The sequence below is a fragment of the Aethalodelphis obliquidens genome, unplaced genomic scaffold (assembly GCF_003676395.1).
Source record: "Aethalodelphis obliquidens isolate GAN/ISIS:26980383/991018 unplaced genomic scaffold, ASM367639v1 scaffold79, whole genome shotgun sequence".
Classification (NCBI taxonomy): domain Eukaryota; kingdom Metazoa; phylum Chordata; class Mammalia; order Artiodactyla; family Delphinidae; genus Aethalodelphis; species Aethalodelphis obliquidens.
The window spans coordinates 5,230,674-5,255,011 of record NW_020838023.1 but is presented as its reverse complement, the minus strand read 5'-3'; the positions used below and the strand labels follow the sequence as shown (position 1 = coordinate 5,255,011).

The following is a 24,338-nucleotide window of genomic DNA, read 5'->3' as shown; positions in this document are numbered from 1 at the left end:
AGGGCTTCCCTGGTGGCGCAGTGGTTGAGAGTCCGCCTGCCGATGCAGGGGACACGGGTTCGTGCCCCGGTCCGGGAAGATCCCACATGCCACGGAGCGGCTGGGCCCGTGAGCCATGGCTGCTGAGCCTGCGCGTCTGGAGCCTGTGCTCCGCAGCAGGAGAGGCCACAACAGTGAGAGGCCCGTGTACCGCAAAAAAAAAAAAAAAAAGAAAGAAACTTTCATTCTAGTGACTAGAATAAAATAATCTTCTTTAAAGGGAAAAAATACTTGAGGGGGGAAAAAAATGGTATAACATGTGTAATGCTGGAAATTTAAATATCAGTTTAGTTCCTCATTGCTAACATGGCATTTATATCCCAGATGAGATTTCGTAATTGATCCATAATTTGCTTCAGCTGTTGATTCTTCTGTTTGAGTTTCTGTGAAAACAAAAGAATTTATCAGAAACGTTTCATGAAATATATACCATGAAGGTAGAAGACTAAAATGTCACAAGTTAGAACTCCAGTGATCCAGACCCAAATTAAGCTAATTTCCTTAAGGCAGAAGGTCTCAATCCTTTTCTGGCCGCAAACATTCGCTGCAAGGCATGAGGAAGTCTAATTCAGCCCCCAGAGGCCTACAGCTCCATCCCCCACCTCCCTTCACTCCTCCACTTCTACCACCAAAGAAAATAAGCTAAATATTTACTTGTTATAAAACCTAAGTACATAGGTTTTCCAAGAGGCAGTGTAGCATAATGGTTAAGAACACAATCTCTAGAGCCAAACTCTCTGGGTTTATACTCAGCTCCTTCACTAACTAAATATATGATGTTGGCCAGATTACTTAAGCTCTCTGTCCCTCAGTTTCCACAACAGAAAAATGGGGATAATAACTGAACCTACCTCATAAGAGTTTTTATGAGGATCAAAAGATTTGATTCATGTCAAGTGTCAGAACTGTGCCTGGCATACAAGTAAGCATTCAGCAAATGTTACTGGTAGCCACAGAACAGAAACCATCAATATAGAATAGAAAGTATAATAAAAATGCAATGCCTGATTGCAATTGGTCTTTCAAACATGTGGCAGAAGTCACTGTTCGCTCTCAGCATGAAGTGCGACCTAATGCTGAAAACTGAAGACAAGATGGCACAGCCCTGATACAAGCTTCTTCGTAACTGAGATTTGCTGGATGCCCTGAATGCACGTGGCAGGTGTCTCTGTATCTCTAGATCTGGGTTTCTACTAGACCACAGTTTGTTAACTTCTTTTTAAGCATCCTTTCTTCAAATCCTATGTAGTAAATGTCTATGTAGATAAAACAAGATAACATAGAGAATTTCAAAGTGCTTACTAGTTATTATAATAATCATTACTATTAAGTAACCTCTTGGAAACATTACATTTGGAAGTAATATTATTTAGTTAGATAATTTTAAAAATACTATATTAAAATACCTCCAGATCAAGTAGTACATGTTCATTATAAAGAAACTTAAAAATCTTAATCTTGATTTCATTAAAGAGCAAACTAAGATTAAATAAATTGCTTATATTCTATCTAGAGTTAGAGAGGTAACAGGAGGTAAGAAGGTAAGGGAAGAAGAAATTCTTATTGGAAAACAGAAAAGCAATTTAAAGAGACTTCAATATTAACTAAACTTAATTCATATTTGAAAAGAGAATTAACACAACACAGTCAGATCAAAACATATGACCGTAGAGTACACAGGGTAAGCATACAGTATTCAGTACCATAAACCTCACTTTAACATAGTTTTGGGGAAAAAGATACTATTAGTACTTTAGGTGTTCAGTCTCCTTGTTCAGTTTCACATGCCCGATCTTCTAAGTTCTGTTGTCTTAAGTATGCGGTAGCTGCCTATTAAGTCTTTGTCATCCTAGAGACCAAGAAACTTCTGCCAGCAATCAAGGGTGGCAGCAAAACAGGAATATACAAATAAAGGTGTATATTGGGAGGTCGAAAACCTCAGTTCCAGTTCTGACTTTGCCTCTAACTTGCTATTTGATCTTAGACAAATTCCTCATCCTCAGTTTTCTTCCGCAAGAAATTGGATTATATAATCTATTAGGCCCTTGCCAGTTCTAATTTGTTTATACCCATACATAAGATGAAAATCAGTTACACAGACACATGTAATGAAAACCAGTAAGCTTAGTTCAGGGAACTAATTCAAGGCTTCAAAATGATTCAGTCAGCTGCCCTTTTCCACCAAGCCATCATTCCCCTAAGCTGTGAGAGACTTCAGCTACCATGATTCCCTGCTCAATTCTCATTTTTCAGGAGGAAAGTAGAGAAGAGCAACTGAATAAGAATAAAAGGAAGAGAAAGAATATGAATTGATTTTAAAAAAATTATTTGAATTAGTACCTTCTAACATATCTTGAATATGGTCACTTAAAAAAAATTCAGAACTTCTCTTTGGAATGGAATTCTTAGCCTGTAACACATTTTGTTCCATAAATATTTACTGAGGGTATATTATGTGCCCGGCTCTGGGTTAGGCACTGTAAGGGAAGAAAAATGAGTAAGAAACGGTCCGTTGCCTTGAAGAAACTCCACATGAAGTAGGAAGAAGCTACTGCCCAAACGACTAGACCATAACCTGGTTAAGGCAGATGGCAGGGGAAAAATATCAGATGCTGTGGAACCCCAACTGGTAGGGTCAGCAAACAAGGAAAATATTTTTGTTTGGGGTCTAGAAAAGTTGGTGGTGAGCAAAAAGTGGAAGGAAGGATAAATTTGGTCTTGTTAGTAGATAATGGGGATCCATTAAAATTCTTGAAGAAGAAGAAATATGATTTAAACTGCAATGAAAAAGGTTAACTGGGCAGATGTGTGCGATGGGTTCTCCTAAATAACTTCAATAGTGACAAATCTGTATCCATGGAAAAGGAGAAAGGAGGTATTTAAGTTTTGAAACAGTTGAAGACCATTCAAAGGCCAAGTCTGGTGAATGAAGCTTAGTGATCACATTTTCAGTATAAATTAAGGAGTAACTAGAAGTAATAAAATTATATTCTTGAGTGGTTAGAAACAGACTTTCAAATCAATATCCAAACAGAGGTTACAGATGGCTCCCACAATGGTTACATCACTGGAATAAATGCTACTTTCAAGAATACTCATTTGGAAATATAAATTCTGATATACTCATTTAAAAAATTTAGCGTCATTAACTCTTAAAGTAAGAGAACTAAAAAATGTGGGAAATTTTCAAGGTAATATTCAACTCTAGGGAATAGTAAAACTTTTTTTAAGTATGATATGTCATAAGGCATTTGGACAGTTTGTCTCAAAGAGGCCACAAAGTTTTAACTGAAAAGAATTAGCCTACAAGTAAAATACCTAGAGCCAAAACACATCATGAAAATATCAACAGCAAAGCTGGCAGTTATGCTTATTAGTGGTTAAACTGTAAATAAATTTTCCTGACATGATACAGGATTTAATATATACAATCTTGCCACTGATTGATTTTAACAGAGGCTGACAGCTGCTGTTATCAAAATCCATCATCTGTGCCTAATTTGTTACATTAACAGGTGAATGTGTAAGTAGAGTAGATACTTAAAAAAATATGTTTATGCTAAGTCATACCATGTAATTTACTATTCATACAATTTACTATTCATACAGAGGCTGTGACAATTGGTCAAAAATGCTTTAACTTCTAGCTTGAACTCAATTATATGTCAACTCTGTAAAAACTACCCACATATCTCTTTCAGTTTCATTTTACCATTAACAGAATACTTTTAAGCAAAATAGAACTCATTCTGATATCCTTAAAATATAGTCTCAGACAAGTGTTCATCCTTTACTTGGGTATTAAGGCTTATGGATTCAAGCACATATGAAAAGAAAATGAAGTATTTTAAAAAGCCAAAAATTTGACTATTAAAATTAGGCCATTCTTCATCTGATGATTTATATCAAATACTGATTACAAATTTTATGCCCCAAAGTTTCATGCCACTATGGTAGACATCAGTGATATATATGTTGTTAGAAACCAGACTGACCATCAATATGTTCTGTACAATCTCAAGTATACAGTGATACTCAGCTGACCCTTAAACACCGTGGGGGACTGCTTCCAGGACCTGCTGCAGTACCAAAATCTGAGGATGCTCAAGTCCCACAGTCTGCCCTCTGTATCCATGGTTCTGCTTCTGCAGATTCAGTCAACTGCATATTGTGTAGTACTGGAGTATTTTATTGAAAAAAATCTGCATATGAGTGGATCTGCACAGTTCAAACCTGTGTTGTTCAGGGGTCAACTGCAGTTGAAAAATTAACTCAGTTAATTTAAACTACTTTTAATAGCATCTGTGTGACTATGTAATTAGGCCAACATTTTACCATCTGAAGGTGGCTATTTAAAATAAACATATTTTTCACAGAAACACTCAGGTATGTGTGCCATTAAGGCAGAAAAATATATATCAATTTATCATGAGTTTACTCAGTGTTTTAAAATTTTTCAATTATATTTTAATCTTATATTCTAGAAGGGAGGTACAAAGTTGGAAGAAGTAGGGGAAAAGAAAAAATAAAATACCTTAGTACCACTAATTATACATAACATAACTTGGTTAACAGTCAGAATATGTATTATATTCAATTCACATTTATGATGTTTTATTTAAGGAATGAGTCAAAAATCTCTTTGGGTCAAAAAGTCCACTTTGGTTTTCAGCTGTTAACTTTATTTTCTTCTGCCTTTTTTAGGGGAATTTCAATTTGAGTTAACCAAATCTTAGTCCTCTCCCTCTTTTTTTTTTTTCTGGTTTCTGTTTACTGCTTAATTCTCCAGTACTGTCTCAAATTACAGTAACAATTCCCAGGAAGTAAGAGAGAGCCATGAGGCCAATCAAATGAATACTTCCTCTGCCATTCAAGAGAAGATAGTTTCTCTCTAAATTCTCTTAAAAAAAAATTCCCATGGAAATATAGGGCTAAGCTTTAAATCTGTTTAATTTAAAACATGTAATGGATTCTTTCCTCTTTGTAATAATCTTCAGTTCAATACTATGTTAACTAAAACAAGTTTTATGCCAAAGTTAGAAGTATGTACAACAGCAAATTCAACAGATTCAAATGGTTTATTCAAAATCAAAACGAGTTCTCAAATGCCTGAAGTATAAATGGGAACACAGAATTTAAAATATGGGCTTTTATTCCATAAATAGATGAACGTTCAGAAATACTACTTTGTTCATTGAAGTAAGCCTGTTGCAGATAAACACTGTGGACTAAACACATGTGTTTATCTTTTCTTTTTTCTCAAACCCTAATAAAATGGCAGGAGAGGAATGAAAAAGCTATATAAATCCATGTGGAGAAAAATGATCAGAAAGGAGACAACAGTAGATGTCAGGTGGCACATGTTAAGAATGAAAAGTAGAAGGGGAGCAATAAATGACATGGGAGGAAACTACTGTACAACCCAGATAGATGCAGGAAGGATGCCAGTGAGAACGGGCTGATCCGCCACGGAGACCTGGAGACAGGTGCCATCGCAAAGTCAGCACGTGAGGCCCCGGGGACAGAAACTGGAGGGAAACAGCTACAGGGATGCGCGAGAGCCCAGGTGCTCACTCCCACTTCTCACCAACGGGGGACTGAGTACCCTCTCCCGCGTCCTGTCCCACGTTTCAGGGAGCGAGAGGTTTGTTTCCTGTGAAATTGAACCAGAACAGCTGGGGATTCAGTGCCACCAGCACAGCAGACGGCAAGAAGACATGAGACTACACTCTATTTAGGGCACTGGAAGATTCTCCTCTGAAGAAATGGAATAGCCCTAAAGAAAAAAAGCCTCAGTAAATGATAGTTGGGGCTCCCCCCAAAGAGAAGAGCCAGCTTGCTTCCAAATCTCGCTATGATGAAGCCAACTCACAAAGCCTACGATAGGCTTTCCAGTGCTTCCTCCCAAATATAAATGGCTCACGTTTAAGCATCAGATGCTCACCAGATCTTTTAGAGCCTCCATCTGCAAAGACAACAAAACATAACAGGGGTTGGCAAACTATGGCACGTGACCTGTTTTTGTAAGGCCCATGAGCTAAGGATGGTTTTTACATCAGAGCAAGGACCATGGGCTTCCCTGGTGGCCCAGTGGTTAAGAATCCGCCTGCCAATGCAGGGGACATGGGTTCGAGCCCTGGTCCGGGAAGATCCCATGTGCCGCGGAGCAACTAAGCCTGTGTGCCACAACTACTGAGCCTGTGCTCTAGAGCCCATGAGCCACAACTACTGAGCCCGTGCGCCCAGAGCCCATGCTCCGCAACAAGAGAAGCCACCGCAAGAGAAGCCCATGCACCGCAAGGAAGAGTAGCCCCCGCTAGCCACAACTAGAGAAAACCCATGCGCAGCAATGAAGACCCAACGCAGCCAAAAATAAATAAATAAAATAATTAAAAAAAAAAATGAACAAGGACCACATGTCTCACAAAGCCTAAAATATTTACTATCTGGTTCTTTAAAGTTTGCCAAACCCTGTATGAGAAGATTATGGAAGAATACCTTCTAATTTCTGAGGGAACTTGATTTACAACATAGAATTTTATATCTAGCCAAACGATCAACTGGACAGTTACGTGAAGGCTGAAGTTCCTGCATTCCTCCTAAAGAAGCCACTGACGCATGGACCTTACGGAGGGAGAAATAAACCAAGAAAGAGAAAGATAGGAGATTGAGGAAATAGTGAAACCAACAGAAGAGGTGAAGGAAAGCCCCAGGGCAATAGATGAACAGCAGGCCCAGGGAGCATTCAACCAAGACCTGAGGAGATGGGAGGACTTGGGGTGGGGGTGGGGGGGAAACCTGTAAGTCGTCTGATAATTTGATTCTGGAAAGTTGGAAAACAGTACTGAGGAGCGGCCACAGATGCATAAAGAACTAACCAAAATTTTTCAAAATTACAGAACTATTAACTTTAGGAAAACAAAATAATTATTCAAGGAAATGTAATTCTACTTTACTATGTGGCTTATCAATAAGCAGTATTTACATGCCATAATAATATGAACACAGAGTATTCACTGAACCCCAATTATGACAACCGCATTGAAAGGACTGGGGGAAGGAAAGTATGTAGGTGTGTCCAGGACAGAGAGAGACTGTACAGAGAGCTACATCCTCATGTGGAGAAAGAAATACTCTTATACATCACAGTCTTGGTATCAATTATATCCTTTACTTAAAATTCACAAAATTCTACGTCAATAGCTAGTAAGAGTTTTTTGATTACACACTGTCAAAGTATAACTATAGTCTGATTATATGATAGGTCTTTAAAAAAAATCAAGAATAGGTTATGACTAAACCATCATATTAGGAAAAAAAGAAGAACTTAGAGAAATGGAAAGTGAAATGAAACTTACCTTTAGAAAAATTACATCTTTCTGAAGTTACACAAGCTTACCCCCCCCCCCCCCCCTCCCCCCCCCCCGCAAATATCATAATAGTAGAGAACAAACTATCTGTATGTCACATGTGGTACTCTGAAATCAAAGTTACCATCACAATTGTGTTTTATTTACATATACATTTCATTGTATTTTATAAATAATATCCTTACTATAGAGAAAAATAATAGAACACATCCATTGTGAATTAATACATAGATTATCAACAGAAACATGTAACACTTAATAAATGAATGTCTTATATCTCTGTACTACCAAACACCACTTATTCTTCAAGATCTAAATTAAAAGTTCCCAATCCCCTCATAATTTCCTACTGTAAATTGTTTATGCTTATTACTGTCAAATTTGCTGGAACTATTCTTCTTAATTTATATTTCACCTCTTAAAAATTGTTTTAAATGTTATTTTAGAAAAATCTATCCATCTTTTTCTTTTTTCCTGAGTTTTGATATACATTTTTCTTTTAATTTTCCAATACTTTGTTTTGCAAGTCTTATTTTCAACTCTGAAATTAATTTTCACACATGGTGTAATGTAAAAGCTAGCTTAATTTTCCCCCAAAGTGTCTCTTTTTAAAGACTAATTTTCCACACAACCCCTCTTATGTCATATTAAATTCTCATATACAATAGGAAGACTTTTTCTGGCTATTATTTTACTAATCTATTCTTGTGCTGGTATTTCACACTTAATTATTGTTTTTACAATATACTTGATATCACGTTTTAGTTTTTGAAGCAAAGAGTTCTTTATTTTATTACTCTTATAGGAATTGTTTTATATATGTATTTTAGTATGCTCTCAAGAAAATCCAATTTGCATTTTATTTGGATTTGTTTTTTGATTGGTATTGCGCTAAAATCTTACTAGTTTTGTGCAGTTTCAAGAGAATTCATATTTGGATTTGGACTGTTACTGTTTAGAATAGTTATTGCCCATATAAGAACTTAATGTGTTCTTTCAACTATTCAAAACTTCTTTTATGTATCTTAATAAGTTTAGTTACATATATCATGGAAATAATTCCTAACTACTTAATATTTGTTGTTGCAATTGTGAATAGGATCTCATATTCTAATTTCTTTATGGCATTATAGAAAAATGGTATCAATCTTGTATTAAGCTCTTCTTTCAAACACTTATTGACTCATTCATCAATGAGCTTCTTTGAGCTTAAGCTTGAGTTAAAATGTTATGTACAAGCTTAAGGAACTTAACAGATTTGTACATAATATAACCCATTTCCTAAAGTTTATTTCAGTTTCACTGGCTATAACTTCTAAAATAGTATTAAACACAGTGGTGTAAGGCATCCTGTTTTATGCCTATATTTCATCTCAATGAAAAATGTTGGCTACTTATCTGAAATAAGTTTTTTTTAAAAAAAGACTATCTTGTTAATAGTTTTAAGCATTCTTTTTTTCAATTTAATCTACTGATATTATATGTAAACTGAGTCATCCTCCTCTACCTCAGAAAACCCTCTGTGGCTGTGGTGGATTAGTTAATACCCTGATGAATTCTATTAACTAGCATTAAGAATTTCAGGAGTGGGGCAGGAGGTGGGAGCATGTATTTGTAAGTGAAGGAGCGAGATTGGTAGTTTTATTTACTGTGCTATTTGTTAGGTTTTGGTAACCATGTTTCCACCACAGAATGAACTGACAACATTCCTTATTTCCCTATGTTTCTAGAGAACTATCTGAACATTATCTTCTGAACTTCTAAAAGTACTCAGCAATAAATTCAAGTTAGGAACTTTTGTGGGGTGGAGGGTGGGATGGGGTAGTGCTTTGATAACTCAATTTCTTATTCAGCTGTTGAGACATTCACCTCTCCTACTTGTAAATTTTTATCATTTGCTCCTCCAAATACGCTCTAAGCTAGAGAGCTACAATTCTGCCTAGAAAAGAAGAAAGTAAATGGGTTGTGACTGAGTGCCTATGAGGCTTTTCTAAGAGCTTTACTGCCTGAATTCTGTGGTCTCTCTTCTGACTATTCAGATGGCATTTCTGCTTACCTTTTAGTCCTGGGTTGTACTCTAAGTAGGTTAAATTCGTCACAGAAACAACTTCAGGTAATTCTATAATTCAAATTATGTTGTTGAGTTACACAGACTCCCCTGTAATTTGTATCAATAATTCGGAAATATAAAACATACAAACTAGCAACTCACTTTATTGACTTCAGCAATTTCTCGCCTCTCTTCACTAGCAAAACGAGGTGGGCCGGCCCGGTCATCATTCTTTGAGCCATCGTCTTCCACGTATGGAATAAGTTGCTGGGAGTGACAGACAAAAGTTAAAAAAGTCAAACATATGACACACAATTTCCAATTATACTGGTATAGATAATGCATCCAATTAAGATCACTTTTTATACTTTTCTCTTAATAGTACAAAAATATATTTTAATTCAAATGACAGCCTAAAATAAAAGCCTTAGAAGTCTATCATTTCAGTGCACTCTACACATTAGCTTTTCAGATTTCTTTTGCAAAATAGTCCTTTTAGCAAAATTAGTTGTCACATGTAATTAAGTAATATCCTACTGAGTCAATCAGCAAATATTTAACTGGCAGATAGTGGCTGGGGAGACACTGCAAAAATAATGACAAATAAGACAAATGACAAATAAGTCCTACCCTTACAAAATTTATAGTTCGTTGAGATGGAACAGGCTTTCCTTCATCTATACTAAAAAGAAAGGAAGTTCATGGATGCGTATTATATAAATGTCATTTACTTACTATCTAGTATCTGTGCAGATTTCTAGATGTCTTTTAGTTGGGAGAAAGTTTTTTTGTAAGAGAAGAAAATTTATATAGCAATGAAACTTCTAGCAGGATTATAATTAAATACGTATGATTTGTGATGAAGTTTATTTGATGAAGCCTCTTGTAGATGTGACAGAGACTTCAGGAATTATCTAGTCCTTCCATCTTATATTACCAATGCAGGAACAGGACAGAGGTAAATAACTGGTACAATCAGGAGTCAATCTGCCCAAACTTCTATGAATTCTTGGGACAAATATAAACTTGCCCACATTCACAGCCACTTTCTTCCTTTCCTCCTATCGCAAGCAGAGTGGTCCTTCCTCCTGAAGACACTTTGTCTCCATTCCTGTGCCCTGATTCCTCTGCCCTCCTGTCTTCATTATTTATTTTCCCCAACCTCACCCTACCATTTTCTTCCTTTTTATCTAAACATGTTCTCCCATTTGGAGGAAAAAATCCCTAACCCTCAACTCTATCCCTCCTTCCATCTACTGCTTTCTTCTCTTGCTTTTAATCTAACCTTCTTGAAAGATGGATATCCACTTTCTGGCTTCAGTTACTTATTTCCTGTTTAATCTTCAGCTCACTGTGATCTGACTTCTTGTTGCTACCTTTTCACAGAAGCTCTGCTCAAATATACCAACAATTAATCTGGTGGACAGTTTTCATTCATTATTTTCCTTAACTTCTCTGCAGCATCTGTCAATGTCAACCACATTTCCCATCTTCCACATCTCTGACCCCTTCTTTTCAGGCTGTATTGCAGTTTACTCTTTCTCTGTGCACTCTTTACATGCTGATCACTCAAAGAAGAAAGCACTGATCACAGGAAACTGTTCCTTATATGTAATGAGAGAACATCCAAACCTTCCCAGCTACCTTTGGTGGCAGACATATAACTTGTCAACAGGAAAAGGGCACCTATAAAAATATCATATACCTAATTAACTAAAATATATCTATGATGTGAGATTAAATTTAAAAAATATTTAAAAACTAGAGTGATTCCACTAAGATAATTTAAATTAATAATGATAAAAATAGTTATAACCTTTTATCCATAAAGAACTTACATGAAAACCACTTTAAAAGGATTTTACAATACTATTAATATGCCTACTGAAACATCATGCACTGATTTAATTAAAATGAGACACTGGAAGCAATAATAAAAATTGCCACAGACAACCTTCTCCTCCCAACAACAAAAATTTACTATCAGGCTGGATGTTAAAGTCTACTAGAAATTATTAACAAGAAAAGACAGTAATAATTCTATGTGTGTATATATATATATATCACAATTTCATCTTCTGTAGTCAAAAGCAAAACCAGTATGTTTCATAACCTGGAAATATGGTGAAAACAGAAGAGAGAAAGGAAAAAATTACAAATGTCCTGAGACTATCTTAGACTCATCCTCCCTCTACCACTAAAACTTGCCTCTACTGGAATGGGATCCATCCCTCCGCAGTTTTCATTGCATTTATCATAGACCAATCGCAGCTTCCTGAAGAGAATAGAGAGTTGGCGAAGATGATCCTGGAGCTTTGCTAACCGGTCTTGATATGTTCCAGTATGGTAAGTGACACCGTTTGGCAGCTTCTCAATAAAGAAAAAGAAGAAGAAAAGAAAAAAATTAAGATCAGGACTTTTCAGCAGAAGAAAAAGAAGAGTATGCTGCCACTGTTGCAAAAATAATCTCAAAATACCTTAAATATGATAAGATAATTAAGATACTCAAGGTATGCATTAAAACATAAAGCTGTCACCAAAAGTTTTACTTTAAGGGCTTCCCTGGTGGCGCAGTGGTTGAGAGTCCGCCTACCGATGCAGGGGACATGGGTTCGTGCCCCGGTGCGGGAAGATCCCACATGCTGCGGAGCGGCTAGGCCCATAAGCCATGGCCGCTGAGCCTGCGTGTCCAGAGCCTGTGCTCCGCAACGGGAGAGGCCACAACAGTGAGAGGCCCGCGTACCGCAAAAAAAAAAAAAAAAGAAGTTTTACTTTAAAAGGAAATCAATAGCAGGAGATAGGTACAAATCATATCATTAATAAATTATTACAAGTAACTGCTATGATCATAACTCTGTGTTGGATGCTTATATATTTTTAATTCAGGAATTTTATCAAAAGAAGCCAAAAATATATACTGAAATGACAAAAATCACAGATAAATGGAAAAACTACTACCTATTTAGAACTAAATGCACCTTTTGTGCAGTGCTGAAACTCACAAACAAAATCTTCCTTTCTCTGTACATCTTTACAGTATTTTATTCCCACAATTTGATCTGTGAAATCATCGTGAAATTAGAATTAACAAAATTTGTACCATGTTTTCTAGTATACGAGGTAATTTCATTATAAGCACTCATACATACACTTACCTTGGGGAATAAAGTGACTTAAAACCAAGACCCAAACTACTGTCTAATAGCTAGAAGATCAGTCCAGTCTTTCTAAACCTCAGTTCATCCTTTTTTTCTTTTCTGAACAGATGAGGTAGGAATGCAAAAAAAAAAAAAAGAGCCTGGTAGAGTGTTCAGAGAAGAAAGAAAACAAGACACACTATCGTTACAAGTAGGTAACGTTACAAGTAGGTAAACCATAAACACTAAAAAAAAAAAAAAAAGACTGTAAAGGCCTATCTGTAGTTGTTAAAAGGTGTAATAGTTGATAAAAGATGTAATAGGAAGGTGGGCGTAATAATTCATTTTCTTCTTTTCTCTCATTTCCAAATTTCCTGTAATGTTATGTTTATAAGTTAAGGAGATGGATCTTCTGAAATTCTTTGAAATGAGTTTTATTAGGATTTTTGGAAATTCTCAAGAATTAAAACATTCTGAGGATTATATCTCAAAGAAATGTGATAAAAGTACCAAGGACTGAATTAGTCAAAACAGTTTAAAGGAGAAAAGCATTATAAGAGTTCACCCCCCAATACAACATAGGATTTCTCATGACCTTTCAATTTATGAACTTCACAAACATTATCAAATAAGAGAAAAGTTTCAAAGGGTCACTGCTTTCTTGTTTGGGTGATAATAAGTATAATGATTACATCTTGCATACAGAAGCAGGCTCTACCTTTATTATGGTACTGACTACGTTGAGTACTTTGCCCATATTTTGTACTTAATAAAGACTAGAAGCAGCTGACATTTATATCCCTGTATTTAGTATAGTGCACACACACACAGAAAGTCTTGAAGTACAGTCTGGATTATTTTACTTTCATGAATTATTTTTTCCATAAATGGACACTTAAAATTCACTAAGAATTCTGTGTTATGCAAAAGAACTCTTGATAAATCCTTTCATAAAGGAAAACAAAATCCTTTGAAATACAAAGAACCACCCTCCTCAAATTCACCCTCTTAGCAAGTTTGGGTATTAGTTTTCACATAGAGCATCAGCTTCTCAAAGAAGGGAGCAATTAATTCATTCAAAAAATTTACTTTTCATGTTGTCAGGCACTGTTCTAGAAGCTGAGGTAGAGCAGTGAACATGAGAGAGATAAGTTTCCTATACCATAGAGTATATAATAGTGCCTAGGAGCTCTTGGGATAATACTATATAATGTAGATGTTTAGCTAACAAGCTCATCAGTAACCATCTCACTAATGAATACTGAATATCTGTAAATAAATATGTGATCATACCGCTAGACACTAAAAAGGCATTCAACTAAATTCAACATCCATTCTTAAAACAAATATAAAACTCTTAATAAAAATTCCCCAACACAATAAAATACATTTATCTCAGTTAAAAAGTCAGCACCATGATGAATGTGGAAATATTACAAGCATCTGCACTAAAGTCAGGAACAGAACAGGATGTCTACTAAGACCACTAATACTACCAGTGAACACTGTTCTGGAGGTATGGCCAATGCAATCAGAGAAGGAAAAAAACGTTGAAATATTAAAAAGCTGTGGCATAATTGTCACTATTTACAAATGATATAAAGTTCTATCAATAAAGGAAGTCAAGAGAGAGATGGGTACAAAATTAATACACAGAAAACCATAGCTCTGCTTTCATATATAAAAACAAAAGAAAATGAGAAAGGAAAAAAACCCCATTTACAACAGCAACAATAAAGATAAAATATCCAGATAAAATATTTGACTTAAAAAATGTCAAGATAAATATGAAAACTTAAAATACTTCATAGAGACACAAAAAAGGATATTTTGTGTTCTTGGTTAATAAGACTCAACATCATACCAATATAAAGTCTCTCTAGGTTAAATCAACGGAATAAAAGCACTAACAGGATTTTCTCAGAACTATTAAGGTGATTCTAAAGTACATGTGGAAAGATAAGCAAGAATGGCCAAGGCGATTTTGAAAAATAAGTGTAAATACTTTACAGAGCCTCAATAAATGTAAGAAAGTTTGCCATTACTACATAAAAGAAGGCAGCTAAGTGGAATAAGCATCCATAAATTGATTCATTTATATGAAGTAGCATCTGAAATCAGTGGAGGAGGAAAACGAATTATTTAATCAACTTTTTGGAAAAAGTAAAGCTGGGGCCATGCCTTACACTCCATACTAGGATAAATTCCATACAGATCAAAGTTTTAAGTATAAAAATTGAAACAAAACTGAATTTTTCCTGATTTTGGAGTGGGGAAGGACTTCCTGACTTAGACATTGAACCTAAAATGACTGATAAATTCAGCTACCTTAAAAAAATATATGTATGGCAAACGGTAAACAACAGACTGGGGGGAAAATACTTGCAAGTTATATCATACAGAGCAAGTTTTTCTAATATGTAAATAGCCAAATCTTATAAGTTGGGGGAGAGGGTAAAAAAGACCAAAAAAAAAAAAAAGATAGAAAAATGGGCAAATAATATGAACAAGCAGTTAACGGAAAAGGAAACAGAAATGATTCATAAAAATATGAAGAGATGCTGGAACTCATTAAGACTAAGAGAAATGTAAAGTAGATTTTCACCTATCAAATGATCAAAGATCCAGAAATATAATTTGCTGTGTTAGTCTCAGCTTGATTGTTGGTCAGGAAATGGTAGCATAAGCTGGTACAACTCCCATGGAGTGCAATTCATCATAATTTATCTAATTACAGAAGCAGAAAGCCACTTCTAAGAATTATGCTGCAGGTATACTTGAGCATTTATGTAGGCAGGTATTCACTACAGTATAACAGTGAGAGATTAAAAGCCATCTAAATGCCCTTCGCTAGAGGACTGGCTAAATAAAGCACAGTATGTCCATGCAGTGGATTACTATACTATACACCTTAAAAGGAAAAGGAAGTATTTTCTGTATAGATATGAATAAACTCCAAAATGTACCAAATGAAAAAAGCAAGGTGCAAAATGTGTATAATATACCAGTATTATCTGTGCAAAAAGGGAGGAAATGAAAGAATATACATTTGCTTAAATATGCACAGACTATGTGGAAGAGGATATATTAGGATAGTAATAAAAATCCATAATAATCATCACCTGTGGAGAAAAGTTAGCTAGCAGATAGTGATGGGAGGGGGAATGTTCACTGTAATGTCCTTTTTTATTTCTGAATTCTGAATATGTTCTATTATATATTCAAAACAATTTTTTTTAAAGATTTAAAGCATAACAAATAGAACCAAAGCAATACTTTCTTATGCAGGGAATCTTAATCTGGGATCTAGCGATCTTTAGGGAGACATCTGTTAACCCCCTGAAATTTTATTCAAAATGTTTACATGTGCATTTTTCTCAGAAGAGAGTCCATAGTTTTCATTAGATTTTCAAGAGGCTAAAGGACAACTAATAAAGAACCATTTCTCTAAAACAAATGCTCAGAAATAACCTCAGCAGTTGATATTTATGGCACTTCATCCTTCTAGATTAATAATATAGAAGATAATTTTTAAAATTTGAATATTTAAAAGAATGCATTAATAAATAGCTTATATGTAGTCTTGTTTGTACCACTTCTCTCAGCTTTTTATAAATGAAGGAGCACACTGTTGCTTCATTTCCAGCCAATTATGATATGGCCCACAGGGTCTTAGAGGAGTTAAATCACAGGATTCACAATATAAGAAGCACAAAGAAATAACTATTGTAGTCCCTTACAAACTGGTTTAGAACATATGTCCACATGTAATCTAGTTATTAATAATACTTTTTTGAAAGAGTTCAGTTCTTTCAGTGTCAGTTATGGATGTGTATTATATTTCTGTTAATAGTACAAATTGTTTGACAGCAAGTTAGTATTATAAAGAGGTTCGTAGGACGAGCTACCAGTCATGTGTGATGTTGGGTAAAGTCTTCTCTCTTTAAGCCTCAATTTCCTTAACTGTAAAATAGAGATAAAAATACTTCTTAGAACTGTACTTATAACAGTATACCTGACCAAGGAAAGTACTTGATAGATGTTAGCTATTAGCTCTACTAGTCCAATACAGCAGGTTGAAAATAAAGAAATATTTGCTAAATTCTGAGATCATTTAACCCATACTTTAATCATCTTATATATTAATCCATTAATTTTTAAAACTATTGCCAAAGATTTCATATCTTCTCTTGGATTCCCTTTGTATTTTATTTCACGCTGGCTTTATTGACATGGTCTTAAAATATTTCCATACAACTGTATTACTTCTACAATCAATAGGAAAAAAAAACCTCAACCATTAAAAAAAAAAAGGCAATAAAACATTTAGTGCACCAATTGAAATAAGAGTTCTAAAGTTCTAAGAGTCTGAGAGCCTGGATTCAAATTTACCCTATATTGACTAGATTTGGACAAGTCACTTCACCTCTCAGAATCATAGAATCCTCATCCATAAAACAAGAATGATATCCACATCACATAGTAGTAAAGATAAGCATTAAAAATGGGTTAGCAAGGGCTTCCCTGGTGGCGCAGTGGTTGAGAGTCCGCCTGCCGATGCAGGGGACACGGGTTCGTGCCCCGGTTCGGGAAGATCCCACATGCCGCGGAGCGGCTGGGCCCGTGAGCCATGGCCGCTGAGCCTGCGCGTCCGGAGCCTGTGCTCCGCGGCGGGAGAGGCCACAGCAGTGAGAGGCCCGCGTACCGCAAAAAAAAAAAAAAAAAAAAAGGATAAGCAAAATGGTGCTGAAATAATTGGATATCCAAATGCAAAAAAAAAAAAAATCCATATCTATCATTATATAAAAAAATTAACTCCATGCGGATCATAGACCTCAATGTAAAACCTAGAACTATAAAACTTCCAGAAGAAAACATAGGAAATCTTTGCCACCTTGGGTTAGACAAAGATTTCTTAGATATGGAACCAAAAGCAAAATCTGTAAAAGAACAAATCAATAAATTGGATTCCATCAAAATTTAACATATCTGTTCTTCAAAAGGCAATATGAAGAGAATGAAAAGCCACAGACTGGGAGACAAAACAAAGACATACAATACAGAAAAAAAAAAGAAAAGACGTACAATAACAAGTGCTGGCAAGAATGAGGAGTAACTAGAAGGCTCAAGCACTGCTGATGAAAATGTGAAATGGTGCGGCCACTTTGGAAAAGTCTCTTAAAATGTTAAACAGACATTTCCCTTTTAACCCAGCAATTCCACTCCCAGGCATCTATCTTCTTAAGAGAAATGAAACACATGTTCACACAAACATTTGTAGCTGAACACTCATAGCAGTATTATTTATAAGAGCTCCAAAGTGGATACAACCCAAATGTCCATCAACAGATGAACGGATACGCTAATTGTGTTATATTCATACGGTAGAACACTGTTCAGCAATGAAGAGGAAGGAACTACTGATATATGCTGAGTGAAAGGAGCCACACCGCCCGCCTGTACCAAAAATCATAGTGTATGTTATATGAAATTCTATAAAATGCAAACTAATTTACGGTGCCAGAAAGCAAAGCAGAGATTGGCTGTGGATGGAAGGCCAGAAGTAAAGATTTAAAAGGGGCACGAGGAAACTTTGTGGGGTGATGGATGGTTTCACACGTCCACATGTGTCAAAACTTTAAATGCATTGTACTGTACGTCAGTTATACCAAAATAAAGCTGTTTAACAAAATGCTTAGCAGAATCTGAATTCAACACCTTGGACCCTCAAAAAGTATTCTGTGAAAAAATATGAGATTAAAATAATCCCAAGAGCATGGCGCAATGAGACTCACCTCTACCTTGAAAGATAACAAGAGTTCGCCTAGAAACCTGAGAACCCGGTCGAATCTAGAAAATGTGGCTTCAATCTTCCAGAAATCCGGCCTAGAAAACATCACCTCCACATCTTGGGGACAGACACATTATTGGGGAACGCTTCTGAATGTAAATGGGGGCGACCAACATGCTCGAGGTTTGGCCAGGGCAGCCGCGTCGACGCCCAGGGGCCCCACGTAACAATTAAACCAGCAGCCCCCTCCCTCGCAGAAACATCCCGCTTTCTCCACGCACGGCCGTGACCGGAGCCCTCCTTCCTTCCCACCTGCATGTTCCTCAGGAGCTGGAAGATCTCCATGGTGCGGTACACGATGTCCTGAACCGTCTCCTGCCCGATCCGGCAGAGCGATGCGGTGTTAACCTCCCGGGCCGCCTGCTGGGCTTGGGGCCCGGCGAAGGGCCCGGGCGCCATCCCTGACGCAGCCAACGGAGGGGTGGACATGGCGTGGCAGCGGCGTCAGGTCAGCAGGGCTGCAGAGTAGGCGTCAGGGGGTCCGCCCGACCGTCGCTGGCCTCGGCGTGAGCAGAAGCTTCTAAGACCGGGCGATACGATTTCAACACAGCTGCCGTGACTTCCGCCACGGTGACGTAACACGTCATCAAACGTCACGGGGACCGCGCCCTCGGCGGGGTCCCTGGGAACCTGTGTCAGCGCAAGGTCGGCCGGGATTGGGCTGGACGGCCGGGAGGGGCGGGACGGGCGGGTTGAATAGCCAATCACCAGCTGTACTCTAGCCAGAGGGGGCGGTGCGCGTGGTGGAAGGCCGGTGGGCTTTCCACCGCTTGGTTTCTCAGTCTCAGCCAATGGTTAGAATTCTTGATAGAACGCTTACTTCGTCTTAATTTCCTTGCTGATCATTTTTTTTTTATAACAAGCGTACGAAGTGTGTAGTAGTATTGTTCTTTCACAACTAGAAGGCAGGCCCAGAGGGACTACTTTGACATGTTTAGTCGCATACACCTTGCAACTGATAACCTGCGATTTGAGTTTTTGATCTTCATGCTTCACTGTGACCTGACACCAACTCCCCATTTGTTGTTGGTCCCTGCTGAAAAGTCGGTTTATTCGGGAAGCTTTCCCGATCATCGGAAGTATAAAATTAACACTTCTCTCTCACATACACTATCCCCCCACCCCCATCCCCTTTCTGACTTTGGCACTGTGTTGTATATAATTTTCAGTTTGTTTACATTCAGACTTCTCCTCGCCTTATTCGCACACACTAGAATGCAAACTTTGTAAAAACAGAGACTATGTTTTATTCGCTTACTGTATTCTCAATGCTTAGTGATTGGCACATAGAAGGTGCTCGATAAATACATGGTATGACATTATAAATGTAAAAAAAATTAGAATAAAGCCATTCTCTCTCCTACCACTTCCTGTCTATTTCCAAAGGAGGAGGAAAGTCCAGAATGTAAAAACTGGGGATAGGCACTAAATTACTGTGTTTTAAATAGTATGTGGACACTCCATTGGTAAGGACTTCACAGGAAAATGTTATTAAAAATGTCATAGGAACCATAGTGGAGATTTTAAGCATAGTAATTTACAGCTGTTTAGTGAGCAATTGCCATCTGACAAATATTTACTGAGCACCTACTATGTGATGGGTGCTAGAAGTGGCGATAGAGTAGTGGACAAGTCAGACAAAAACTCTGCACTCCTGGGACAGACTACTAAATATTGTGATGAGTGTCTAGAAGCAAAAGTTCAAGGTCCTAATATCTAGGTGCTAACAATTTAGGGGATCAGGGACAATCTGAAGGGAATAAGTTGGGCCCTGATGGTGAATGGCAGAGGGTGCAGAACACTGGAGCCTCTTCTGTGAGGGGATAATGGGGCAAGGGGACCTCCAGATGCTTCCAGGGTCAGAAGTTTAGCATCAGGGTGGGTCAGGAAATAAGGCTGAAGAGAGGCAAACCTCGGAGGACCTTGTAAGGCATGTCAAGCAGTTTGGGCTTTATTCTGAGTGAAAGAGCAAGCCATGGAAGAGTTTCAGGAGACAGGAATAATTGCCAGAAATAGTCAACTTAGAAGGTTTATTGTGGTGGCTAAATGGAGAATGCTGAGTATGTACTGTCTCCTTGTTCCCTGCCAAAGGAAGGTGATAATGATGGTGATGCTCTGTATTAGAGAAGTAGTACAGTGGGTAACTTTGAAAAAGTATTTGGTAAGTAGAATCTGGAGAACTTGATGTTGGCTGGATTGGGAGTGTGAGGAGAAGAAGAAGATGGCACATGTTTCTGTCTTGAACAAACAGCTAATGTTTATGCCATTTACCAAGATACGGTACACTGAAGGAAAACATGTTTCAGTGAAATTATGACTTGTATCAGTTTCCTATTGCCGCTCTAACAAATCACCACAAACATAGTGACTTAAAACAACACGAGTCAATGCAATCCCTATCAAATTACCAATGACGGGCTTCCCTGGTGGTGCAGTGGTTGAGAGTCCGCCTGCCGATGCAGGGGACACGGATTCGTGCCCTGGTCCCGGAAGGTCCCACATGCCGCGGAGCGGCTGGGCCCGTGAGCCATGGCCGCTGAGCCTGCGCGTCCGGAGCCTGTGCTCCGCAACGGGAGAGGCCACAACCGTAAGAGGCCCGCGTACCAAAAAAAAAAAAAAAAATTACCAATGACATTTTTTTTACAGAACTAGAACAAAAAATCTTAAAATTTGTATGGAGTCACAAAAGACTCCGAATAGCCAAAGCAATCTTGAGAAAGAAAAATGGAGCTGGAGGAATCAGGCTCCCTGACTTCAGACTCTACTACAAAGCTACAGTAATCCAGATAATATGGTACTGGCACAAAAAAAGAAACATAGATCAATGGCACAGCATAGAAAGCCCAGAGACAAACCCATGTACCTATGATCAACTAATCTATGACAAAGGAGGCAAGGATATACAATGGAGAAAAGACAGTCTCTTCAATAAGTGGTGCTGGGAAAACTGGACAGCAACATTAAAAGAAAGAAATTAGAACACTCCCTAACACCATACACAAAAATAAACTCAAAATGGATGAAAGACCTAAATTAAGACTGGACACTGTAAAATTCTTAAAGGAAAACATAGCAAGAACACTCTTTGACATAAATCACAAGATCTTTTTTTGACCCACCTGCTAGAGTAATGGAAAAAAAAAAGAACAAACAAATGGGACCTAATGAAATTTAAAGCTTTTGCACAGCAAAGGAAACTATAAACAGGATGAAAAGAAACCCTCAGAATGGGAGAAAATATTTGCAAATGAATCAGCAGACAAAGGATGAAGCTCCAAAATATATAAACAGCTCAATATTAAAAAAAGAACCCAATCCAAAAATGGGCAGAAGACCTAAATAGACATTTCTCCAAAGAAGACATAGAGATGGCCAAGAGGCACGTGAAAAACTGCTCAACATCACTAATAATTAGAGAAATGCAAATCAAAACTACAATGAGGTATCACCTGACACCAGTTAGAATGGGCATCATCAGAAAATCTACAAACAACAAATGCTGGAGAGGGTGTGGAGAAAAGGGAACCCTCCTGCAGTGTTGGTGGGAATGTAAATTGATACAGCCACTATGAAGAACAGTATGGAGGTTCCTTAAAAAACTAAAAATAGACTTACCATATGACCCAGCAATCCCACTACTGGGCATGTACCCAGAGAAAACCATAATTCAAAAAGACACATGCTACAGTTGTTCATTGTAGCACTATGTACAATAGCCAGGTCATGGAAGCAACCTAAATGCCCATCGACAGACAAATGGATAAAGAAGATGTGGTACATATATACAATGGAATATTAGCCATAAAAAAAATGGAATTGAGTTATTTGTAGTGAGGTGGATGGACCTAGAGTCTGTCATACAGAGTAAGTCAGAGAGAGAAAAACAAATACTGTATGCTAACGCATATATATGGAATCTAAAAATAAAAAAAAAATGGTACTGATGAACCTAGTGGCAGGACAGGAATAAAGATGCAAACATAGAGAATGGACCTAAGGACACGGGTGTGGAGGGAAGCTGGGACAAAGTGAGAGAGTAGCATTGACAAATATACACTACCAAATGTAAAATAGACAGCTAGTGGGAAGCAGCTGCATAGCACAGGGAGATCAGCTCAGTGCTTTGTGACCACCTAGAGGGGTGGGATAGGGAGGGTGGGAGGGAGGCTCAAGAAGGAGGGGGTATGGGGGGAAAAATAAAGAAATGCATGAATTAAATCACTACTTCACACCAAAGAATGGTTCCTCCCCCAGGTTTAGAGAATTTGTATGCCCTGGTCAACTGTTTTGGGTATTTAAGTGCCTAATGCCTTTTTTCCTTAAGCGTCACAGTTGTTGCCAACCGAAGTCTGCTATTCAGACACACTTAGCCAGGATCAGGAGATATTTGTAAACACCGTCAATGAGAGCATGAGGCTTTAAAGAGACAAACATGTTTTGGGATGAAAAGGCTCAAACTGTGTATGAATTTGCCTATTGTTTGTGGTTGATTGTCTCACAACCACATGTCCTGATGATGGTTGTTCCTTTTTTGGGCTAGAAGCAAATATTCTACTCCTCCTTTTCAAGTTTTATGGTCATCAAACGAACTAGTAAAAACTAACTATAAGGGCTTTGTGATCATTGATACTTCATGGTGAGTAGTAAATGAGGCAGAATAAAGTGAATAATTCACCTGCCAGAATTTCTTGTACCCTTGTCTGCTATGACTTCTCTTGAAGTTTTTGTGTTTCAAACTTTTTCATAGAGTACTGGATGGAAAGCCTTCTGCATTGCTGTTCATGGTCTAAAGCATGGTCTTCAGATTTCTTAATATATTAGAAGATTGGATACTTGTTTAAAAATACCAGTGTTGACTACATTCACCCTGCCCCAAACTGCATAACATCTACTGCTTCAGTATCTAATGGAATGCCTGGAAAACTATTTAAAATTACACCTTTTTTTCCCCTCTCTCTCTTACTCTTTCTTCCCTTAGCCTCTCACTTCCATTTGTATTTTGATATAATTTCTTTCCCCCACCTCCCACCTTACCCTATTGAGAACTTCTGATCTAAAAAAGAGAGCCCTTTGTCAATTGCTTTAGCGAGAATCATCTTACAACCAATTTAGTTAGGATGATGATGTAAAGTGAAAAATACCTACATTTAAAAATATTTACACACATTCTGAGGGGCAAAAAAATAAAGGTATGGTAAGTCAGGGCATTTCTCTTAGGGGGACATCATGTAGAGCCTGAATTTTGAGCAGATTTTTGAGAGAGGAGTAACAGGTAATGGTGCAGCAGCAGAGGAGGGAGGCATCTCGTGTATTGGCAGAGGATGAAACAGACAAATCAGGGGTGAGAAATCACAAATCTTCAGGATAGAAATAATGTTGGAAGAAAGTACTTTCTTGTCACTGGCCAAATTTTCGGAAAGGACCAATTACGAGAAACAGCTCCTACTTTGATTCACTGTTTCACAAGGTCAGAGAGGTGATTGTGTGATGAGACCAGGTCTGGGATCAATCAATCAGTCTCCCCCGCCCCCCCCCCCCCCCCCCCCATCTTCTTTCTCTCCCTTAGGCTAACCCTCCCACAGTGCAGTGTCCTCACCTCCTCTCCCTCAGGCGCTGCCCCTACCCTGCCTGGGACTGGCAGATGTTACAAGAGAAGGGCAAAGCTAAAGCATATTCTATTATCTAGCTTTACCAAGAATAAGGCTGATATCTCACCTTCGTCCCTTTGATTGTTCTGTATGTATTTCTCATCACATCTGATCTGTATGGTTAAAAGAAAGGCAAATTATAGTTAAAATAAAGGCAATAGAAAGGCAATATTATGGCCTTTAAATCTCAACGTATGGTCTAATTGCAAAAGAAGTAGAGAATTAAGATAAACTCCCTGTCTT

General features: G+C 37.6%; 1 protein-coding gene across 3 annotated transcripts; it reads right to left on the bottom strand.

The window, feature by feature from the left end:
- Positions 1–227: 227 nt before the first annotated feature.
- Positions 228–19,024, bottom strand: MED30 (mediator complex subunit 30). 3 transcript variants are annotated; one of them, XM_027092534.1, is made up of 5 exons: positions 18,700–19,024; positions 11,668–11,826; positions 9,622–9,726; positions 5,984–6,004; positions 228–422 (listed from the first exon to the last, which is right to left on the bottom strand). In XM_027092534.1, exons 1-5 carry the CDS (start codon positions 18,874–18,876, stop codon positions 327–329), a joined length of 558 nt encoding a protein of 185 aa, XP_026948335.1. In that variant the 5' UTR covers positions 18,877–19,024; the 3' UTR covers positions 228–326. The 3 variants fall into 3 exon arrangements, with proteins under 3 accessions (XP_026948335.1, XP_026948336.1, XP_026948337.1); XM_027092536.1 differs by lacking the exon at positions 228–422 and adding an exon at positions 2,538–5,815; XM_027092535.1 differs by lacking the exon at positions 5,984–6,004.
- Between the last annotated feature and the right edge of the window lie 5,314 nt (positions 19,025–24,338).